Source organism: Venustampulla echinocandica, assembly GCF_003357145.1.
Source record: "Venustampulla echinocandica strain BP 5553 chromosome Unknown scaffold_0, whole genome shotgun sequence".
Taxonomy (NCBI): Eukaryota; Fungi; Ascomycota; class Leotiomycetes; order Helotiales; family Pleuroascaceae; genus Venustampulla; species Venustampulla echinocandica.
The window spans coordinates 2,539,958-2,561,847 of NW_022474205.1; the positions used below are offsets into that span (position 1 = coordinate 2,539,958).

The 21,890-nt window shown below is 50.1% G+C and overlaps 7 protein-coding genes across 7 annotated transcripts; 2 read left to right on the plus strand and 5 right to left on the minus strand.

The window, feature by feature from the left end:
• Positions 1 to 1,265: 1,265 nt before the first annotated feature.
• On the minus strand, positions 1,266 to 3,005 carry BP5553_00781 (uncharacterized protein; the record flags this gene model as incomplete). The annotated part of the gene is made up of 4 exons (XM_032009404.1): positions 1,266 to 1,490; positions 1,565 to 1,644; positions 1,898 to 2,425; positions 2,945 to 3,005. 4 exons carry the CDS (start codon positions 3,003 to 3,005, stop codon positions 1,266 to 1,268), a joined length of 894 nt encoding a protein of 297 aa, XP_031873458.1.
• A 6,720-nt stretch (positions 3,006 to 9,725) lies between these two features.
• BP5553_00782 (Actin-related protein 2 complex subunit 5) lies at positions 9,726 to 10,592 on the plus strand (the record flags this gene model as incomplete). The annotated part of the gene is made up of 3 exons (XM_032009405.1): positions 9,726 to 9,980; positions 10,133 to 10,260; positions 10,373 to 10,592. 3 exons carry the CDS (start codon positions 9,726 to 9,728, stop codon positions 10,590 to 10,592), a joined length of 603 nt encoding a protein of 200 aa, XP_031873459.1.
• A 799-nt stretch (positions 10,593 to 11,391) lies between these two features.
• BP5553_00783 (uncharacterized protein) lies at positions 11,392 to 14,669 on the minus strand (the record flags this gene model as incomplete). The annotated part of the gene is made up of 7 exons (XM_032009406.1): positions 11,392 to 11,556; positions 11,616 to 13,570; positions 13,623 to 13,957; positions 14,006 to 14,295; positions 14,348 to 14,391; positions 14,448 to 14,461; positions 14,521 to 14,669. 7 exons carry the CDS (start codon positions 14,667 to 14,669, stop codon positions 11,392 to 11,394), a joined length of 2,952 nt encoding a protein of 983 aa, XP_031873460.1.
• Positions 14,670 to 15,590: 921 nt separating this feature from the next.
• Positions 15,591 to 16,349, plus strand: BP5553_00784 (putative methyltransferase; the record flags this gene model as incomplete). The annotated part of the gene is made up of 1 exon (XM_032009407.1): positions 15,591 to 16,349. One exon carries the CDS (start codon positions 15,591 to 15,593, stop codon positions 16,347 to 16,349), a length of 759 nt encoding a protein of 252 aa, XP_031873461.1.
• Positions 16,350 to 17,072: 723 nt separating this feature from the next.
• BP5553_00785 (uncharacterized protein) lies at positions 17,073 to 17,867 on the minus strand (the record flags this gene model as incomplete). Its single annotated transcript, XM_032009408.1, has 2 exons — positions 17,073 to 17,460; positions 17,563 to 17,867. 2 exons carry the CDS (start codon positions 17,865 to 17,867, stop codon positions 17,073 to 17,075), a joined length of 693 nt encoding a protein of 230 aa, XP_031873462.1.
• A 446-nt stretch (positions 17,868 to 18,313) lies between these two features.
• On the minus strand, positions 18,314 to 19,884 carry BP5553_00786 (Uncharacterized protein; the record flags this gene model as incomplete). The annotated part of the gene is made up of 5 exons (XM_032009409.1): positions 18,314 to 18,565; positions 18,627 to 19,324; positions 19,372 to 19,456; positions 19,506 to 19,676; positions 19,726 to 19,884. 5 exons carry the CDS (start codon positions 19,882 to 19,884, stop codon positions 18,314 to 18,316), a joined length of 1,365 nt encoding a protein of 454 aa, XP_031873463.1.
• Positions 19,885 to 20,879: 995 nt separating this feature from the next.
• BP5553_00787 (Uncharacterized protein) lies at positions 20,880 to 21,821 on the minus strand (the record flags this gene model as incomplete). The annotated part of the gene is made up of 1 exon (XM_032009410.1): positions 20,880 to 21,821. One exon carries the CDS (start codon positions 21,819 to 21,821, stop codon positions 20,880 to 20,882), a length of 942 nt encoding a protein of 313 aa, XP_031873464.1.
• Positions 21,822 to 21,890: the final 69 nt, after the last annotated feature.

Genomic DNA, 21,890 nt, shown 5'->3' on the forward strand with positions numbered 1-21,890 from the left:
CATGGCTACTAACAGGTAACTTGTTGAGATCGTCACGGCATCGCCATAGCATCTTCATAGACTCTTAACTACATATCTTTCTCCAAGGGATGAGCTGTGCACTCTGTCGGAGTCGCGACTAGAAACCATATATTCCTAAACCTACTTTATGTGAAAGAAAAAACTTTAGTCTGATATTTTCATCTACCCCAATGTTTATTCATTATGCCTCGGCCCAAGCTTTCAGTAGTAGTATTAGAGGTGATATTTTGAAATGTTTCATAAGATATTAAATCTCCTATCGCTCATGAACATCCCATGCAATCATATTTGGGTCTCTATCTTGACTTATGGCTTCCTATTTCCTATCCAAGTCATCTATCAAGTGTAGCTGGGCATCGTATAGCATGCCCTTCCTTTCTTTGGGGGTGTAGCTGATTTGGAGCTTGGTGATTGTTGTAGAGGTGCCGCTTATCGTAAATACATCTTGATTTTGCGGAACACAAAGGGAGGTACAGTACATCAATATTTCGTCTACACCACCTGAGCGGATGGGAAACTTCAATCTAGGTATGACTTCTCTCTCTGCACATCGAGCTTCGAGAATGAACAATATGCCATAATGCTTGAGTAGATATTTAAGTCTTTTAAGAACTAGCACAGCTCAATGACGTCTCGGCACTGTGCCTTGAACTTTGATGCTGAAGTATTATTCTGGCGTTGTTTCGTCTATCTCCCAGACACGATCACTAGGATATTTTTTGCGGCCTCTTCCGGTGTAGGCACGGTTGCATACTGATTGCCTGTTCGTTTACTTTTGGGTTAGAGACTCTTAGTACGGGTGTAGTGTGAAGATCACGAGAAGTTTATTATCACTTGAGGATTACCACGGGGATTAGAAACCTAGCTAACCCACTTAAGGACAATGAACTTATATCGACCGAAGGTGTATGTGACCCCCTTCCTACAAGTGAGATGGCCCATCTACTATGATGGAATCAGGACTTTCAATATCTCAACAAGGCACCTGCTACGGCGGGAACAGGGCGGGTAATGTAAGAATAGTTCCTCAAGCTACACTGTATCACCTACATCCTGGAACTGTTGACACTGAAGTATCACAGATGAGAAATATGCTGCTGATACGCAATAACTAAGGTACCCTCTTTGGGGCTGGTAAAATTGTTGCCAGACGGCGATCTGGATCTTGAATCTCAAACATGAGAATTCCAAAACAAGCTACTTCGTATAACATCAAGTTATAAGGCATAAGTCAGCCCTCCTGTTCATAGGGCAGGTCCGCTGGGCGATGCTGGCTTTGCTGACAGTGCTGGGTGCTCAGTCATATCGAATGTTCCTACCGGAATCCTGGAACTGGGATTAGCCCCCATACTCCCTAGCTGTATCGAACGGCACTTAGGTGCCAAGTAATGGGCAGACCAAGGCCTACCGCCACGCGTGCTATTTCCAAAAGGGGCCCTGAGACAGATAGTGACCACATCGTCGGGTCGCTACATACACGGAGTATGTGATGTTGGTTTGCTTCCTGTTAACAGGATCAAAAGCGAAACCTCCCTCAATTTACTGGATCATGCCAAATGTGCGGCTGAGCATCATCTGTGCTGGACTGAGACCTTGGATTAGCTGTTGCGAGAACTGCGAGAACTGGAATATGGCATGGTCAAGACGTTGAGCAACTCCGGAGGTTGTCATCTCGAAATACTTGATTCAGCTGAAAGACACAGGCTCGACCTGGCCTTGCTTCATGGCAGCAGGGGCACCCCGTCCGATCGGCTGCTCGCCCAAAAGCCCGGAATAGAAGCCGGTAGTGGTTGGAGGTCTTGGAAGGTTGAAACCCCTGATGGCCCCAATCTTCAGCCGCTGATTGTGGGTCTTCCAGAATTCCCGTAGAACAAACCTCGGACCTTGTGTCTCGGAAGGATGGCTGCATTGCTGGGTTCACTGCCGGTGGAATATACTGTAGATGTGAGAACCACGGACGTAGGCGCTGTACAGCACTGTACGTAGCACGATTCGGGAGTAGACAGGCGAGTAGAGACATCATTAACCTGAGAGCTGGGCGGGATGGCGGAGAGAAGCAGTTTCCAGGACGCAGCGGCCACGGAAGCCCTCGAGATGAAAGAAATGATGGTGACACCAAGTCCCACTCCCACTCCTCCGTGCCCCATGCCCCACAGAGGGCCGCAAGATTCCAGCGTCCTTCGTACGTACGGAGTAGCACTCCTGTAGCGGTACCCAACAGACGAACCTCGCATGGCTGTCATCATATCATGCCCCGGCCCGTTTCCACGGTTTCCAGCGTTACCCACAGGCGTTCCACCAGTTCCAGTGCCCCTTGGCGGACCTGCCAACGCGGCCAGAGGAGGCGCCAATGGGGTGAGAGCCGTGACATAAAACAACAAACCAAAGGCTGAGATCCCAGGCGCTGGCGTTCTGGAGTCGAATGATTTTCACGACGTCCTGGATATAGGATGCCCTACGCAACGAGTAGACCCTGTCCTTCGTCGTGTGTTCGAATATTATTATTATTATTATTATTATTATTATGATATTCCATCCCACGCCTAGAAAAACACCGCTGCCGGGGGACAAACGAGGCAAAGGCTTCTTTGATCGCCTTCCGCCTTCCACGCGAGCGCCACGATGAGTGCCAGACGCATGGAATGCATCGAAAGCATGCATCGAACCCGCGCTCGGAATATAGGACTCAGCGGCTTATCCAGCCGATAGCGAAAAAAGGGATTGGCGCGCGATTATTGATGCTGCTGTAGCAACAATCGGCGTACGAGGCCCAGCCATGGCAAGCCAGCGACGCATGCGGGATGTTGCGAAGGTGATGGACGACCTAACCCGCCTACTTGATACTATTGAACGATCTTTGGCTTTGACACGCCAGTGCGGCCATAGCGACGACTCTAACTTCTGAGGGGGACACCGTGCAGACCGTGCATTTCGCTGGCTTTGACTTGTTGTCTGCACGAAGTAGAGAGATGTGAGCGACCCATTTTGTGGTAAAGCATGATTCGAGATGAGGTGAGCGAGTTATTTCATCGCGAGAATGGTATTCTGTGTATATGGCATAGGGATAGGTACCTTATACAGGCGGAGCCGCTGAGTACCGAAGATAGCATAGATGGCATACTATATCATATTGACATCGAGAAGCTGCGATTGCCTTATCTGCATGCAACGCGATAATATATTTGATCACAACCATGCGGCGAGCGAAGTGAAATAGCCATCGGGTAAGTTAATGCTATAGATTCCTTATGATATTATATTCATATATCCATATCCATAACCCCATAACCCATAACCCCATAACCCCATAACCCCATATTGGTTTCTTGATTCTTGAAACTTCCCCATCTGCATCGAAGAATTGCCAACCTTGCATACCAAAAAACCAAAAACCCCTCTCGATTGAGGCCGGGGTGAAGTCTCCTCAACGTCGCAACCTCAACCCCAACCCCAACCCCAACCATAGGCTCAAAGATCTAAGATGTGCAGTACATATCAAGTACATACCTACTGCTACTGTACGCAGATACGTCCATAGGAAAAGGCTATCTCCCCGAGACTCGCCGCCGGGCAAGCACACACCCGCTGTCAGATTTCACATTCCCACAGCAAACGATCGCCCGGAAGCGCTACTGTCAGGTACAGCCTTCGGAACCACGAACTCCTACACATCGCATGGGTTTGGTTGCTGGTCCTACGAAGTACTTTTTGGTACTGCGACTCTGTGAGTGGACTCAGCGGAGCCAACTGCCTTGCTCCGGCATGGTCGTATTCAGTGCCGCAAGCAAGCCTGGTAAGCCCAGGTACAGGTACAGTATCATGGAACCGGTCGATCATATTACAGATCACAGCGCTTGAACAGTGACAGCTGGTATTACCAGGCTACGCGGACAGAGGTTGCAAAGAAACGAGAGGCATTATTTCAGCTGGTATCGTACCTCCTACGAAGTATGTACAGTAGTTCCGTGCTACAATCCTATTCCTGGTGCTTGGTCGCGTCGGGATCCCGGGACGCCTGCAGATTTGCCATGTGTGCGTTGCGTCGCCTGTGCGCAAGAAGCAGATAGGAGATACCTTGAGATGCCCTTCATGTCGTCTGGCAGACATCTCAGCATGACCCCTACGGCCTCGAATGCCCCTGGGCATCCCATTCCGGAGGCTCTGCCTCCTCGGCTTTATCAGCGGCTCTCTCTAACCCCTATCAAACACTGACGCCGTCTCTACTTCGTACAGTCTGCCCAGTGTCCAGGACTCCAGGCAGATTACGCGGATCAGCATCGTCAACCGTCGCTAGGCCATCACTTCTGGCTACCGATCAGTCATTTGATCATCGCCGTGACACGGCCCTGAGCCCGGCGCCTGAAAGCGAGCTCTCATTCCCCAACAGCACTGAATCTGATACCAGGAGCCTCGGGGCGTCAGTGTGACTCGTGCTTTTGCGATGGCCGCGCCGCCAATGGGGCAAACAGATAGAAGAGTGAAGCCACTCGTTCAGACCGTCGAGCAGGAAAGAGGCGTTACCCCCAGAGACGAATGGATCGACGGGAGCGTGGCACTGGTGCGACGGGGGCAATGATGCAGCAAATACCGGTACAGAGAACGAATACCGGTGCTCAAGCGAAGCGCAGATTACCGTGAGTGGCTACGAAGTACTGACTCAAGAATCATGCCTCTGAGTACCACAGCAGCACCAACACATGTCATCGCCACGGGGGGCCCAGCTTTCAGGTAGAAGTTGACGCCTGAGCTGCGAACCTGTATTTTCTTTACTTCCTACTGTACCTGGGGTTGGGAGCCGGCTTGAGGTCAAAAAGTAAGGCTTGGATTTACCGCGGGCGCGATCCTATTCGGATGTTGGTGGCGCTGTTGTTGCCATGCTATTCTCCGTATTCGATCAGACAGTACGACTGCCATGATACAAAAGAAATTTACCAACGACGCAGGCTCATGGGCTTCAGGACTGGCAGTATTCGGCGCCGCTAACCGCCTGAAACACGATGAGTCGGCAGACAGAAAAGTCGGTGGCTTTGCTCTGGATTCTGGAAGGCTTCCACTGATCCAGGGTAGATTACGATGGGTCTCCCCGAGGAGCGCGATCCCCTTTTAGTGCCTCCCAACAGTCTGTTTCGACCCTGACACCCGGAATCGAGCCCTAAGCTGCATCAGGGCCGCCGAGAATGAGCAGAAACATCCAGGTATCCTGACATCCCGGCTTCCACGAGCAACGCAAAGCAGCGCCCAACGCCTTCCAGTCAGTACAGAGTAAGTTTGCAGGACGGAGGAAGAGAGGTTCGAACACGGCGCTGCACACTGCAGTGCGACGGTCCGCCAACTACTGTGCCGGCGCCTGTGCCTTGCCTGTTCCTGTCTGGCTCGTTCGGGTCCAGGTTCCTGTTCCTATCCGGGCCATCTCCTTGCAGACCCCGGCCGGCGAAGTGGGTGGCATCTTGAAGCAATCCCCGGGACTTCTGTTGTCATCCGGAGAACGGAGTTTGTGGCATTATAGTTTGATGACTGGCCAAACACTACTCTGTACCCACAGCTAGGGCTATGGGCAGGCTACCGGCCTTAAGTCCTATGTTGGGCTCGAATTTAGGCTCGGAACGGGCTAATCTTATGCACCTACCCAGGTGGCCGCTCCTGACTGGATTCTAGCTGGAATTCTGGCTCTGGTTCTTCCCCAGACTCCCGCAACGCTCCAAGGCGATTCTAGCATTGCAGCTCGACCAGTCCGCGGTGCTGTGTAACCTGCGGTGCAGATGTGTCTGCGTCCTGGTGTATCTCTGCATTTCCAGGCTGGCTCGACCAGATGTGTCATTTGTGACCCGGGCCAGGAACGGCGATCTCATCCGCATCCCTTACGGAGGAGGACGATCCTACAATACCACGCTCATGGCAACAGGGGCATCCAGGAATCTGCTCGGATGGTGTGTCGTCAGTCCCAAGCTGTTTGCCATGACTCCGATAAGATGAGACCGGCGCCATCGTGTCCCAATGCCCCCGTCCCATCGTCTCCCGCCGCTCATTTTACCCCCTTTCGGCCCCAATGGGGTAATTTGTCCATCTCGTACCAGGCTTTGGTGCACCCCCAGAGGGGCCTCTCACTTCCTTTTTGCTCGTCTAAAAATTGTTATTATTCGTCCACCCCACACCATGCCCCGGGCCCATGGCAAGCCTGTGCAAAAGTAGTGACAGTTAGAGGTGGCTATCGCACTGGCTCATGTCTAACGGACCTGCTCATTTTATTTTGTCTTTTCTCCTTCCGTCTTCCCCTAGTCCCGACAGACGGCAGGCAAGCATCAACATCCCTCCACTACCTCTGCCTCTTGTCTCTGCCTCCTAGCCCGCAGGCGCTGGGCCACCCAGTACCCAAGGAGAGATCTGCCCCTGGCCTCGCACAGTGGCAGCATGCCATGCAGTCACTGCTGGTATAAGATACCGTGAGCCCCCTTCGCACAACAAAATTAATCTTTTGCTCTTCGTCTGTAAAAACTCCTTCCGCCTCCTCTCTCCTCCTCTCCCTCGTCGCTGCTGCTGCTGGCTCCTCTTGGCCATATCCTCCTCCGCTCCTCACCCACACACCTCGCGCTTATTCAGATTGCAACTCTACAACTATATTTCGGACCTTGGGACATCACCCTCCGTCTTACCGGCAGCAGTTCGCGCAGGACCAAGGCACCCTCGGCGCATCTATATCGGCTACCACACTCGACCACCACCAACATTCAGACGGAGCAAAGAGCCTGTTCATCAAGTCTCACATTACCAGCCCTAGCTGTGACGAAAAATAATAATAACCGCTCTCCGGCCATCGCTATCCTACAGTAGGAATTCTCGACGTTCTCCAAAAACCATTGTAACCCCGAGCAAGGGATATCTCGACCCATCTTCGAAGCGCACCGAAGAACTCCGGCGAATATCCTCCGAGTACTTGCGCCCCTTTCAGCAGGCATCCAGCCTTGCGTAGCCCACCATAAGCAACCAAAGAAACGTGAGTCAGTCAGATAGCCCCTCGCCTCCTGTCGTTTATGACCGCTGGATACTTTATTCAGTGGCGTCAGGAATGATAGGATATAAGATAGCCCTTGCAGCGACTGACACAATGTCTTGCTCAGATTTCGGAGAGTCAAAATGATTACTAGAGAGGTTCAGTCTTTCAACATGGGCCGTGGTGCTTATGATACCACGGATCTACCAAAGCCTCCACCACCGAAGCCTCGATAACCTTGCCGACACCGTCTTGTCTTCGGCGATCCTCTGCGGCCAGCGACAACGCTGCCAAATTGGTCACTTCCGTCACAAAACCACCACTGCGAGCTTGGTCGCAACCTCGCACCACACTTCCAATTCTCCATTACAGACTTTCTTGAGAACAGAACTTTTTTTATTAATCGCGGCCATCCATCGAGTCCCGACTTGTATAATATCATCTCTTACCATGACCCGCGACGATTCTCATTCCTTCCGATCCACATTCCAATCCACATCGCCGAATCCTCTCGGCAATCTCCCAGCCGGAAGCCACATACCTCGAGGCTCGATTGGCACCGCAACATATTGGTTTCTTCTCCAGCCAGCAGGTCTCGAACCACAGCACAGACTGCTCGGCTTTCATCCACCCCTGAAGTCTCATCGCGGATCGGAATACGCAAAACTTTGGGATACTCAGCGAGGGGCGTTATATCTAGAGTCGGAACTGCACTTTTGGGATTACATTTGAGCATTGCGGAGTATTTGCACTTGTCACTACCCCTTGGTTTTCTTTTTTTGTTTGGTGTTCTATCTGTCTTTCCTCGTATCATCACGTCATTTTCTTGGGCTACACAAAATGGGAATATCTGGGATGTAAAATTGGCAGGCTGGGAAAATTTTTGGTGTGCATATAGACTTGCTTTTGATGGTTTACACTTTAAATTTGTTTTTGGATGTTGGGGCGGGTGGCGTCCTCGCGGATAGCCCCCTGCGTTGTATAGGAAAGGAAAGCTCTACTGCGTCTTGCGCTGAATCCCTGTACAGAGCCTTTTTTCTGTTGTATTCTATGTGTTAGTTTCTACCTTTTTTTTGGTCTTGCTTCTTTGCACGGTTGGAGACACGGCTTAGCCATTGCGGGTACCTACCTCGATATTCTCGGGCTGGACCTGATCGATTTGAGGATGGTTGAGCAGTTGGTTGGCTGCGGAGAGGATCGCATACCCATCATAGACTTGCATGAATCCTCTGCAGAGAGGTGAGAAGGAAAGGAAGACCAGATGATATTTTTTTTGTTGCAATTTAGCAGCTCGAGCGAACTGAGCGGTATTTAGATAGATAATATGAACTTAATATATCACATTCTGTTTGGTTTCATTTTTAGTTAGGGCAAAAAAAATAATTCACATGCAAACAAATGAAAATGTATCGTCCCAACTTTGACAACTGGCCGTTGGGCATACACACCTTTCAAGCGCGCCCTTTCATTCGCAGTCAACAGAAAACTCATGTGTGCTGTTAAAAAAAAAAGCAAACACGACGCAGCAGCAATCAAGGAAAAGATAAACAAAAACTGATCCTTCGATGCCCAACGCAATGTAACTCTAGCGTAAAACCAACCCAGCTGGACGTGGGCAGCGGAACTCGTGGGGATCAACACCAAAAAGCAAAGGAAACAGACCGCCTTGTCGGAGAGGCAGGTCCCGATGATGATCCCATCTGCACGCATCTCGAAAAAGGGAGATAGCCAACAGAACCGCCCTTGCCTCCCATTATCGCCACGATCGCCTCCACCATATCATCACATCACATCGGGGGGATTGCAGCAGTTCCTGGCAGCTCCTGTCAGTTCCTGCACCTGAACCTGGGCATCACTCCGGCTTCCCTCCCCGCGGGGTTCCATGCATATTCCAGAACTCCCAGCGCCCAGGCCGTTGGGTTCGCGGTGCGCAGCCACTCAGGAGGGACGATGCCGGCCACTGCACTGCACTGCACCGCACGGCAAATAGAGTCCTTACTACTTCGACGGCGCTGGATGCAGCGCAGTGCGTATGCGGCTTGCTGGTTAGGATTTGGCGTGCGTGGTGCGTGGTGGTGTCAAGGTTCATCAGTAAGGTAGTGTAGAAAGATAGGTAGGTATATCCTGGAACAAAGCTAAGGAAGCTCAAGATAGAGAGTTTTATTTATTGTCTCTGTGAATATTTTAGATGGACTCATCTGAAACTCTCTTGAGAACAAATCAAACTTCAATTCAAAAAAAGGAATCTAAATATTTTGAGACATTACTATTGTACCCGGTGCATAAAAAGCATCCATCCTTCCACGTTGTCAACGGTAATATCACGTGACACGAGATTGAGGCGGTGGAGGAGCCCACCATACTAAGCATGTACTAGTACCGTATAGGTAGTTTGGTTACTGACTACACCTACAGGTACAGAACAACTCTCAAGAACACAAACCCGCCATTCATAATAGAACCACAAGAGAGCCTTTGATAGGATTCCAGATCTTGAATCTTTCTAGCATTCATCCATCCCTCGTCCCTCCAAGTGCCCGCACATACTACGAAAAGGCCTCTCCTCTTCCGTGTCGAATCCACCCCACCATCACTAGGCTCTCGACACTACCCCTCTACCACCAGCAGCAACAACTGAGCTCCGACTGCTCTCTTCCATTGTCGTAATATAGTCCCCCTATATCTTTAGATCCCAATCTCGCCATCTTCGCCCACCATGTCAATCATCCAACAAGTCACCACGGCCTCCCTCTCCGACAACTGGCGCACCATCAACATCGACCTCCTCGACCCCGAATCCTCCTCCAACTTCGACACATCAACTCTCCACCCTCCCCTTGTGCCCGTTAGCGACGACGAGATAAGAACGCTGGGTCAGCAGATTAGACAGCTCATGAGGGGCGGGGATGCCGAAGGGGCGCTGAGAGGCGCATTGGAGATGCCACCTTATGGAGGGAGCGATGCTGTGAAGGTACGATGGAACGAACCCTGAGATGGTTTTGCTTATCTATGGCTGTGAAATACGTGGACCCCATATCATAGATACGAGGGATGCTACTCAGATAGGGAGGAAGATATTAGACCACACTGGGAGTGAAGATGCTAACGCTGGAGTACGAGCAGGAATTACATGCGGAAACCGTCATCCTCGTCCTACAATCTATCAAAGCCTCAGAAATGACGCCGATATTAAAGCGGATCTTCCAAACGGATGGTGGGAGCGAGGCTTTGGACGCGCTGATGAAATACTTGTTCGTGCCCTTCCTAACTGTTAACCCATACATTTCCCCCTCCTCTCTAGTTCTGCCAACACCCTCTACTGAATAACAAAAATCACGAACTAGCTAATATAATAATTGATAGATATAAAGGTATGGCAGCATCATCATCCCACTCACCTTCCCGTAGCTCCGCAATCTCGCCGCAGAGCACCGGCGCGGGGTTCTCTCAAATGGGTGGACGGCCTGCGGTTGCAAGTGAGAGCAGCACGATGAGTGTTTTGCTCTCGTGGCATGAGAAAGTTGTGGATGTTGCCGGGTTGGGATGTGTGGGACGGTGCATGACTGATTGGAGAAAGGTATAAGTGGATCCCAGGTAGTTACCGGAGATCCTGGGGGCGCTGAGAGGATTGAGCGATATAGTTTTGACGGCATGCTGCAAAAATTTCATTAGCAGTTCGGATATAGAGCATGTCAATTTTCGTCTACCAGGGGGATTCCCGGTGCCCTGGTATGGATGAGTGCATGTTACTACGCCCCTTGTCGCCACGTTCTCTGGTCTGCTCACAGGCGTCGATACCGAGCTGACGTTATATTATGGCTTGTGAATATATCTGAGACCCGAATCATACCACCCACCATTCCTCCTTCCTAAAACCCCATCTCGCCTCACCTGTCATCAAACATGCTCCGAAACGAATGTCTCCTTCTCTCGCAAACAATACGTGTTTCCTTTCCGTTCAGCACCGCCACAATAAGGTCTGATGGTTTACCTTAGGATGCGGTTTTTATTTTGCTGCTATAGTCCCGTTAGTTTATTTAGTTTCGGGGGGTTTGAACGCCATGCATAAGTTGGTTGGCAAGTTGCACATGTTGCGGGATATAACAGCCATATATGAGCCGAGGAGGAATTAAAAGCCGGATTATACCGACGAGAGTCCAGGAGTGCGCATGAATCACCCAGGTTAGGCAGGCAGATTCAAGAGAATCCTTTAAAATAGACTCCATTGAAAATGCAGCAGGTTATACCTAGTATACGATGACTATAATAAAAAATCCTTCCTTACCCTAGACGAAGCGACAACACCCAGCGAAAAAAATCCATTAGAAAAAAACATGAGAACTAGCCAATAACTCTTTAGCATGCCCGATTTCCCCCTGTTTTCACGAGACAAGAATATTCCCAAATGCATCGGACATTTCCCTTCGGGTTGGCGGTTGTATGGGTTCTAGATGCGTCGATTCACCGGTTGCTAATCGCTCCTCCATGAGTTTAATTAGGACGGGAGGGACGCTCTCGTCTGTTGCCCGGATTGTGAGACGGATCATCTATAATGGGTTAGAATTAATTTTGTTAGGTTGAAATAGAGAGCGGTTTGCAAACGTACCTGTTTTGCGTAATTCGGCTCCAGCCTCAGTAAACACCCGAATTTCCTACCATCACCTATATGGAGTACGCTTGCGCCAACGAAGTTCTTCTGGTTTCGATCAACACCATCAAGGACGCCCCATCTGAAGCCCTCGACTACTCGCCGTACGAAGGTCTCATTAAGCTCCCGATCCATACCCTTGACACCGAAGACACGCTGTGCTTCTCGAGGAGCGCTGCCAATCTGGTTCCACCGTTTGAAGTAGTCATCCGCTGTTAGTTCCGCGGGGTCCATAAATTTGTGGATCGTCACTGGCAGCTTTAGAGTGAGTGCTTGTAACGCTCCAGCTATGTAGCTGATTCTGATCGTCGGGCTCTTGTCGAACACGTTCTGAGCTGTGAACATGATCATCTGTTGGCTTTGCGAGCCCTCGCCAATTGTGCTTTCCGGTAACGATTTTACTTCCCACGTTAGATTGTCTTTCTCGCTAGGATCAAGATCTAGTGTTGTGGTAAACGAGCTCACGGCAGTGGGCGCCTTGTTCGAGAAGTAAAGAATGACGCATGCCATCTGACCCCGGTATTCAGAGCGTACACCAATCTGAATCTGGCCATCCTCGTAGAGGATACCTTCGCCCTTCAACATCAGTTTATAGTAACCGATCTCCCAGTCTGGGGACAGATGTGCCGCGCTTGCCAAGTTGGGAGTCCCTTTGAGAGTCTTGGGCTCAGAAGGCCCAGCGTTCATGTCCAAGCCAGCAAGATCATTCGCCCCTTTGGCGTGACCATTTGCAGCTGTGCCGTTCGTGCCACCGTTGACTTGTAGAGATCCGTTTATACTCTGTGTCCGCATCAGGCCTGGCTTGGTTAAAGTGAAATCTTTCTCGTTCGTGTTCGCATCCTTGCCTCCGACAACCCATGTGCGTTTGTCACTGGTATGGGCATGCTGTTGATGAAGTCGGGATAGAAGGGCGGACTGCCGTTCAGGGAAAGGAGGCATCTCATCGCAAACAGTCCGAAGGAGGTCGTCGGTTGGTAGACTTGCAAGTGCAAGGTACTCGCAGGCTCTTTGTTGAAGTTCTGAATCCAGAGTATGACTGTAGGCTTGGAAGACGTACATGAGACGAGGCTTGATTTCGGGGAAGAGATTGACGAATTTAATAAAAGATGAGAGGATGATGGCTCTCGTACTCGACGAACAGCCTTGAAGTTTGCCCTGCAAAGCGAGAAATTGCTCAATAGGACTGCAGCCCTTGTCTTCTGCTATTAGATGGCCAAATTCACCGAGAATGTAACCGCCAATCTTCACCAGAGTCTCATGACAGTGATCCGCCTTGACATACTGTAGGATATTTTGCGCAGCATACACCTGGAGCTCTTCATTGTTTGTGACGATCTGAATAACTCGGTGCCATACTTCATCACTGACATGGTCTCCCGCCATGGCAATGAGTCGCAGAGATATATCCACATACCACTGAATATCAGTAGCATATTTCTCTGTCAAGATGGCAATTTTCAGCACCATCTCCTCTCGGATGGCGAAGTCGGCGTTCTGAAGATAATGCAGGAGTTCTCCAACTATTGGTTGCGCATTGCTCTGATCACACATGCTGTAGAGCAGATCAAGACCCTTCCGCCGCACACTGATATCTCTGTCTTTTAAGGAGCCAATAATAATTGATTGATGTTGTTTGATAGGATCTAGCGTTTCAGCTCTGGCAGCCAGATGCGTCATGGCTTCCAGTCCGAGATATCGTACATTAGTCTCTCTGGATTGGATGAACTTCCCCAATCTCGTCGATATTTGCTTCATCAGGGCCTGCTCGGTATCTAAATGGATTATAAGGTTAATAGCCTCAAATAGAACAGCATTTTGTGCATTATTCTGCTGGACGTTCTTGGGCATCTCTAGAGCAAGGTTTAGAATCTTCTGCAATGATTCCCGGATCAATTCTCGAACGTGCGTATCCTCTGCAGGGTTATTAGTACCCAAGGCAATGATCGGAGTGGCCTGCCAACATACCTGAGGGAGGAAAGTATTGGAGCAACCTTAACATCTTCACCTGGATCCAGGGACATGGCACCTTGTAATAAAGGTAATCCGCTGCATATTCCCCATCTACTAGTATCTTCTTCATCCGCGAAGCTGCTTTCACATAGCTTCCCTTGTATTGTTCGGGATTGTCTTGTGCAAGGGCCATCACAAGAGAAGTGACGGACAGAGCGACCCCCATATCAACATCATCCATCAGAGAAATTATTCGCTCGGCCCATTGCGGTTGAACGATGTCTTTGTGTTTTCGGTAAAGCCGCAGAAGGGTGAGGGCGGCCTTCTTTTTTACGAACGCCTTGGAAGTACTTATATAAATCAGCAATGGACTTCCACGGAGGGATTCCATATCTTACGGTGAAATCAGCAACCTGTGAACCTCACCGCTCAGAGCCTCCCCCATCTCCCTACTGCCTACATTGGCGATGGCATGCAGAGCCAAGCAATTGTACAATTCATTATGATCTGTCAAGTCCTTCCTTATGCTGTTTACTACCAAATGCAACAGCTCGTGTTGCTCGTGGAGGAAAAGGGTCATCGCAAGATATCCGATCTGCTTCTCCGAATACTTGGTCGCAGAGATGAGGTTGACGGCCTCAAGATGGCCGAAATCGACATTCCAACCCAGAATATATATATACAAAAGCTGCAAGAGTTCAGATACACGGTTCCGCGCTCGGGGTTAGGGGGCGATTTACCTTGCAGACGTATTTCTTCTTGTGGTACCCACTGAGACTCCCATCTATATCCCTAAGTCAGCAATCCCCATACGTCCCAGTATTGCATTTTGATGTATACCTTTGAATTTCTGCCTGGATATATTGGGTCAGCCTCGCTCCAACATCTCACGCAGCGTGATGCAACCACATACCTTATATTCGCTAATTCTTTATTGATCCTTTTCTCCTCAAGCTCCCTCGCCCTTGCGTTTCTTAAATCTGCAATAAACTGCACCAAACCACGCATATTTTTATCTCCCGAGCTCCCTCGACTTAGGAAGCCTGCCGCCGACGATGCCATGATCAAATGTGGCGGGTTGCGCTCTTCCCGGTAGCTGTGTTTTGGTGGGGCAGTGGATAATACGTCTTTGATTCAAACAATAACCCCAATGATGGACTACAATCCCCGCAGACGTCCTCGACAGATACAGCCGGATAAAAGGCTCGGATTCTGTTGTGCTGCGACGTCGACAGTGTTCTGGAACGGGGAGAGTGTGGGATCGAGCCGCAGTAACCTTAGCAATAGCTGTAAAGGTTAGCCCTACCCATGGAAGTCCATCCGCCGTGTGTCTCTAGCTGGTGTCCAGCTCCTTGTGCGGATCTGCGGTCGAGCCTGGCTGGCGACGGGAGCTGAAGACTGAAGAATGGACTTTTTCGAAGTGTTTTCCGTTGATGTTGGGCCCCTCTTGAATATGGGATATGGAGTGTATGCGCACTAGTGGCCGGCCACTCGGCAGGGGTCCAGACTCGGCGAGAGGCGCGATTCCATCAAAGCCTCGCCAATCTTGAGCGTCACTATCAGCCTTCTTGTTTATTGCATGGGCAGCGTCGAGGTTGCTCTTCCATCCCACCCACCCCAATTAAACCATGAAGCCGGCCACATTGCGCCCTTTTCTTCCACGACCAGCAATCAGGCGGAGAATATGTATTTCTCGAACCTATGCTGTCCAGACGCCGGGAAACCCGACGTTGCAGGTATTCAATCGGCACACGAAATACCTACAAAAGGAACGGGCTGCGGAGGACCCGGAAAGGAGTAGACAGGTGGATTATTTAAAGGATGAGGTGGCTATGAGGTTATCGGAAAGATTGCTGGTAGATATAAACGTAAATCTCCAATTGGCCTCCAGAACTAATATTTCCGTTCCAGGACATCAATCGGAATTTCAGCCATGTCCTTGACCTCGGGGCGAACGCCTGTAACATTGCGCGCGCACTCACCATGCCGGACCCAGACCCAGATCCTTCGAAAATATCTTCTCCTCCATTGTCAACTAAAATAGCTCACCTAACAGCGGTGGATTCCTCTGGAGCTATGCTATATCGTGATGCAGAGCTCCCTTTCAACAAAGACATAAACCTCACCCGTGAAGTGCTCGATGACGAGGAAAGGCTGCCTTACAAAGAGAATACATTCGATGCTGCGCTGAGCTCTCTGAGCATGCACTGGATCAATGATTTGCCATCGGTCCTTGCACAAATCAACCACGTTTTGAAACCCGACAGTCCTTTCATCGCAGCTATGTTCGGAGGAGATACACTATTCGAATTACGGACTTCTCTACAGCTTGCCGACCAAGAGAGGAGAGGCGGCGTGTCAACTCATGTGTCCCCGCTAGCAGATGTGAAGGATATGGGTGGGCTATTACAGAAAGCCGGGTTCAAAATGTTAACCGTCGATGTGGATGACATCATTGTCGACTTTCCCGATACATTTACATTGATGCGGGATCTTCAATCTATGGGCGAGAGTAATGCAGTAGCACAGCGGGAGCCTGGCCCCATCCAAAGGGATGTGTTGCTTGCGACTGAGGGTATCTACCGAGCGCTTCATGGCAATGAGGATAGGTCTTTACCTGCCACGTTCAGGATAATATATATGATTGGTTGGAAAGAGGGCGAGAACCAGCCTAAGCCGCTACCGAGGGGCAGCGGGCAGATTAACCTCAAGGATATCCTTGGGGGTGGGGAGTTTAAGTGAGCCTTGTAATATATGCTGCTCGGATTAACTGGAAGCTTTTTGGCTTGTCGAGGAGTAAGAGGGTCGGGACATTGTCGATTTGCTTAACTTCGGCGAGATGTTCCTTTAGTCATGGGACATCTTGTAGATTGTAGTATATTGTGAATCTAGGACTACATGGATCGGTGCCCCTCCATTCCGAGTTCGCAGATTTAGTGCAATCAGAGCCTCAATTTTAGACAAGGTTGACGGATGTTTGGTTTTTCCGCAGGTCATGTGGAGCATCTCTACGTGCCCATCTCAAGTTATATGCCTATATGTATTATATCGCATCATGTTCTACTTAACTAGAAAGATGCAACAGCACAATTTACATTAGGAACATACCACCCCTTATGCAGACGTTACCACTGTATTCGTACCTGTAAAGGGAGTATCAACTAAACACTACCTACCTTTGAGCCCTCGAATAAAGATGGCGGGCTAATCGGCCCAATTATACATATAATTAAAGAATAAGGGTATCTCTGCAAATATAGCTACAAGAATGAAACTAGTCAGGCTCAGCGCACCGGAAAATCCAGCCCACATCTCACACATCAAACCACCTCTTTAATCAAGCCGAACATTATCCAACGCCTCTTACTCGAGATCATTCTGACGCAGAGGCTCAAAAGAATCCCACTGAAGCGCGCAAAACAGAACCATCGCCATTAACCAAATACGCCCCTACCAGCCACAACCTCAAGCACCATCCAGCCAAGCCCAAGAACCTACAACTCTCCCCTGGCCCTCTTCCGCCAAGGTCGTAAACATCGCAATACTCAAATCCAAATCAGTATCCAAACACCCAACACACCTATCCACAACCTGCACATCCACACTCCTGTTTCCCCCCACCTCAGGGAAATATCTCGTTATACGGATCTTCTTTCCGCAAAGGGGATTCAAGTTCGGATTCGTGCTCGTGGACACGGCATCCCAGACGAGATGTGATACCGCACATATGGCTTCCGTCTCGGTATTCTCGTAACCGCATGCACCATATCCTGGTCCCGGACTGTAGTATGTGAGATCGCCTGTGAAGGTTGCGGCGTTGGTTGGGAGTGGGAGATTTTTGGCACTTTGCTTGCTATGAGTGATGTTGTTAGTCGGGCGCCTTGGTTTTCATGTATAAAGCATATCATATCAATGCGAAGATAGAAACAAGAGAGGAGGCGCAATATCAACTTACGACGATTTATGCGACAGCCCGAGACCCAGGCCCAGTCCCAGAATGAGGGCAAGCAGGAGGACCGCGCCAATCCCGCATATTATATACGCCCTCTTGCGACTGTGATAGAAGAAGTTCGTGATTGAAAGAGGCAGATATCGCCTGGTAGAAGTGCGATTGCATGATCCTGCTTCAATTGACTCCTGCTTCGAGGGTTCCTCAGACGCGGGGAAGTCCTCTAGTTTGCTGAAGAGGCTCTTCTTGGTTCCAGTTGTGGTACGCCCCTCCCATTCGGGAACCTCATGGGTTGTGGTATTTGTAGCCATTGGCGGCGGTCAAGAAGTTTCGGTATGGTATTACTATAATATGGAGCGCATTGTTGGTTGTGGGCTGGTTGAGCGTGTAGAGCAATGTATTATCGCGCGTAACAGCGAGGTGGAATGGCGTCTTGATCGGTGCTTTGGTGGAGTTTTCGTGCAGTTCGGAATGCTGACACCCCTGTCCAGGGGCTGGGAAAGGGGAATTAACCGCCCCCGCAAAGTTTAATATGTCTCGGGAGCCACCGCCATGCATAATGTGGAGAATCAGTCATCATGAAATACTTGTATTCATTGATCTATCTCAACCTCTTCATAAAAATATAATTACAGTTATTCCGGCACTGCAGAATGAAAATAATAGCGGCCTAATGCAAACGTACAAATCCGCCGCCACACAATGTCTCCAATCATACAAAACGTTCCTGCTAGAAGCTTTAGTTTTGGGGGCCAATTCAAGCCTCAATTGTGAACACCTGCGCAGCACCCCCAGTGCAAGCGGTCGAATCCAACTTGCCGGCATTATCAAACATGCAAGTTGCACCATTTGCGTTTTCTGGGGAAAGAACAATTGTGTTTCCTCCTGCAAATTTGAATAGTTGGGAGTTCGTCGTTCCACTTTCGCCGTCGGCCCTGCCTCCGCAGGAAAACATGATCACTGTATCGCCAGCGGCTCTTCGGTCGTCAAAGTTCAGGCATCCCTGCATCTACAAAGCATAAGAATCAGCATAGCCCTTATATAGGCAGCAGGAAGGAAGGAGAACATACCAAGCTGCTCACAACTAGCGTAGCACCCTCCTGGTCGTTGTGCGCGCCCTTGGTGATCAAATCGAATTTCTCCCCTGCGCCTCCTGTGCACTCTTGAACTCCAATTGGAATCAAGTTTTGTCGGAAATCGCCGGCGGTGGGGTCGATGAAGAGGCACTTGCCGGTAGAGGACTTGATGGACGCGGATGAGACGGCGCGGGTTGCGGTATCATCCCGGGGATTGGCTTCCGCTGCTGCTGAGGGCTGGAGAACTCCGCCGGCTCGCGAGACTGGCACTGCAGAAGTGGGATTTGCATCAACTTGCTGGACGGCGGAAGTCACTGCCGGTGCTGCTGCGGGAGAAGATGATGCTGCAGCTGCGCCGGCGGCTGTCGGCGCCCTGGTGACAGTCTTCATTGTTGTCGAGGCACATTTTGAGCTTCCGGCAGTCGGAGAGGCGGCTACAGCTGGGGCGGCAGTCTGCACAGAATCCACCGAAGATGCTGCTGCGGGAGATGCTGCACCTTTTGCGGGAGCAGCCTGGGCGTCGCCGCCAAAAGTAAATGACTGCGCTGCATCCCCGGCATTGCAAGGAGCCTGGTCCAAGATACCGGCGGCTGTGAGGGCAAAGCACGTTCCAATGGCATTTTGAGGTTCAAATGCGAGTGGGCCAGCGCCACCATCGAACGTATATTGTTGCGAGCTGGTGATCGCGCCCCCTGGGAGATGTCAGAACAGGTGGCCATAAGTGGAAGGGGCTTTTTACCTCCATCAGCTCTTCCGCCACATGAAAACATGATCACGGTGTTCCCTGCCGCTCTTCGGGGATCGAAATTGAGACAAGCTTGGGTCTGAATACATTAGCATGGATTACCTATTGTTATTGATGAAGACACCAACCAGAGTGTTCACAACCAGCATAGTGCCAGCTTTATCGTTGTGCTTGCCACTAGTGATAATATCCCACAATTGACCTGTGCTTCCATCACAGGCAGCGGCTGTAATTGGAGTTAGATTGGCGCGAAAGTCTCCTGAGAGTTCGTTGACGACGAGGCATTGTCCATCGGAGGTCTACTAATCAGCATAATGAACTTCTCGACTTCGGCCAAAATCCACGTACCTTGATTTCCGTAGCCGAAAATGCACGGGTGGCAGTGTCATCGCGCTGTTGTGCCTCTTCGAAAGCTGCCTGGTCGAGAGCCGTGACTGCTCGGGCTTCAAGGGGCGATGCCGAAGCAATGGCTAGGGCACCGAGGAGAACAGAAAGTATGGCGGTCATATTGACGAAAACAGAGGCCGGGAATTGAAATATAAATACTTGTTAAGGAATGTAGTAACTGCCCAGCAGAAAAGAATGAAGTACGAAGAGAATGTATGCTTGGAAATGAAAATGAATGAAATCACTGATGAAGAAGATATAAACAAACAGACTTGGTAGGAAACAGGGGAAGTATATCTAACCTCCCTAGCCGGCCCCGGCCTCTCTATCGCGCGCCAAGAAAAGGGGGATTAAAGTTTCTAGTTTCCCGCAAGTTTCAAGGTGCGAATTTGGCATCGAGCGCGCCTAGGCCCCCGTACCAAGATGATTCTCCAATGCAATGATCATGTTCATCCGAATGGTCGTGGTTGAAACCTGGGACGTGAGAGATCTCGTCTGACGTCCGGATTGACGCCAGGGATAAGTCGGTAGCCGAACATTGGTCCCTGTTGCTGTCCGCGTAGCCTTTCAACGAGATTGGTCGATTCCATCGTGAATCAACAGCTCATATTTGGGACTAAGCAACTGAAACGAAGCCGTTTGCTCGGGGCGCACGCAAAACTAGAAAGCACCAAACAATAAGGCCGACCTTACGAAGCACAACCTCCCTTAAGCCACATCAATTCCTCTCCTCTCTCTCTCGGCCTATCTGAAGCCGAAGGCTCCAAAGCTTAGCTTCCCCTATGCCCCGCTCTACGTCCTCACCATATTTATTAGACGTTTAGACAATCAAGAAATCGATTCCATACCTACATATCTCGGGGTACATTATTGCCGGACCCGCTATGATCTACAAACACGATATCCCAACTCGAAGCATGAATCCATCATCCATCAATCTAAACTTATTCCACTAGGAAGGCCACGGGCCCGCTGCAAAACGACAGGCCCCTGTTCTTGGCCTTTGGAAGTTTATAGGTTAGATGCATTCAATGGCTATAATTTGTATTTAGCAATTGGACGATTATATGAACAGGTTCGGACCTGCTCTCCTAGGCCAAAATAACACTCCTTCCTCAGTTTGCTGCGCCCAAAGTAGCCAACAATCTTGGCTTCTCCCGCTCCATAAATTCCTCAAATGTTGTGAGCCTAATCCCATATTTCTCCAGATGCGCACCATTCCTCCCATCGTCTCGTTCCTTCGCCCAAATCTGGTTCTCAACAGTTGGCAGCTTGCCGGACGCAAGAATCGCTTTAGTCTCCTCTTCGCTGCGAAACCTAGCCTTGACTTCCACACCGGAAACCTTGGTGAGAAGCTGAGCAACCTCCTCCAAGGTGTAGTGCTCATTGACCAAGTCAAGCTCCACGCCATTGAAGGTTCCCGGGTCCATAAATGCCGCAGTTGCAAACTTCCCAACGTCAGCTGGATCGAAAGAGTCGAGCTTGAACTCGCGTGGAAAGCTTGTAGTCAAGATGCGATCGGATTCAAGTTCCGGGAAATGGTATCTGCACGGATGAGACAGGTAGTTGTACAACAGCCACCCAGGCCGCAGGATCGTGTAGCTTGGAAACCCGGCTTTCCTCACCACGTCCTCGACCCCACGTTTCTGGGAGTGGTAGAACGACAGGAACGGGTACTGGGCTTCGTGGGCTTTCCACTTCTCGGGGTCACTACAAGGTTTAGTGACCGTTGACACGACGAACGATGTCACAGTCTTTGCAGCTATGGCAGCGTTAACGAAGTTCTGGGCGTAACGCACTTCTCCTCCAGGATCCGTGAAATTCGGGAAAGTGTTGAGGAACACTCCATTGACGCCCGCAGTAGCTGCTGTGATGGCTTTGACATCGTCGAAGTCGCCTTTGAAGAGAACGGCGCCGAGAGATTCAAGACCACGAGCTGCAGATGAGGTTGGGTTGCGGACGAAGGCATGGACTTTGCATTTACGAGCAAGAAGCTCTCTAGCGGTTGCACCACCTTGCGCACCAGTGGCTCCGGTGATGAGAAAAGTACCAGTCATATTTTAATCAATGAGAGTTGAATAAGGTAATAATTACGATGTATGTAGCGATATTTATATCGACCGAAA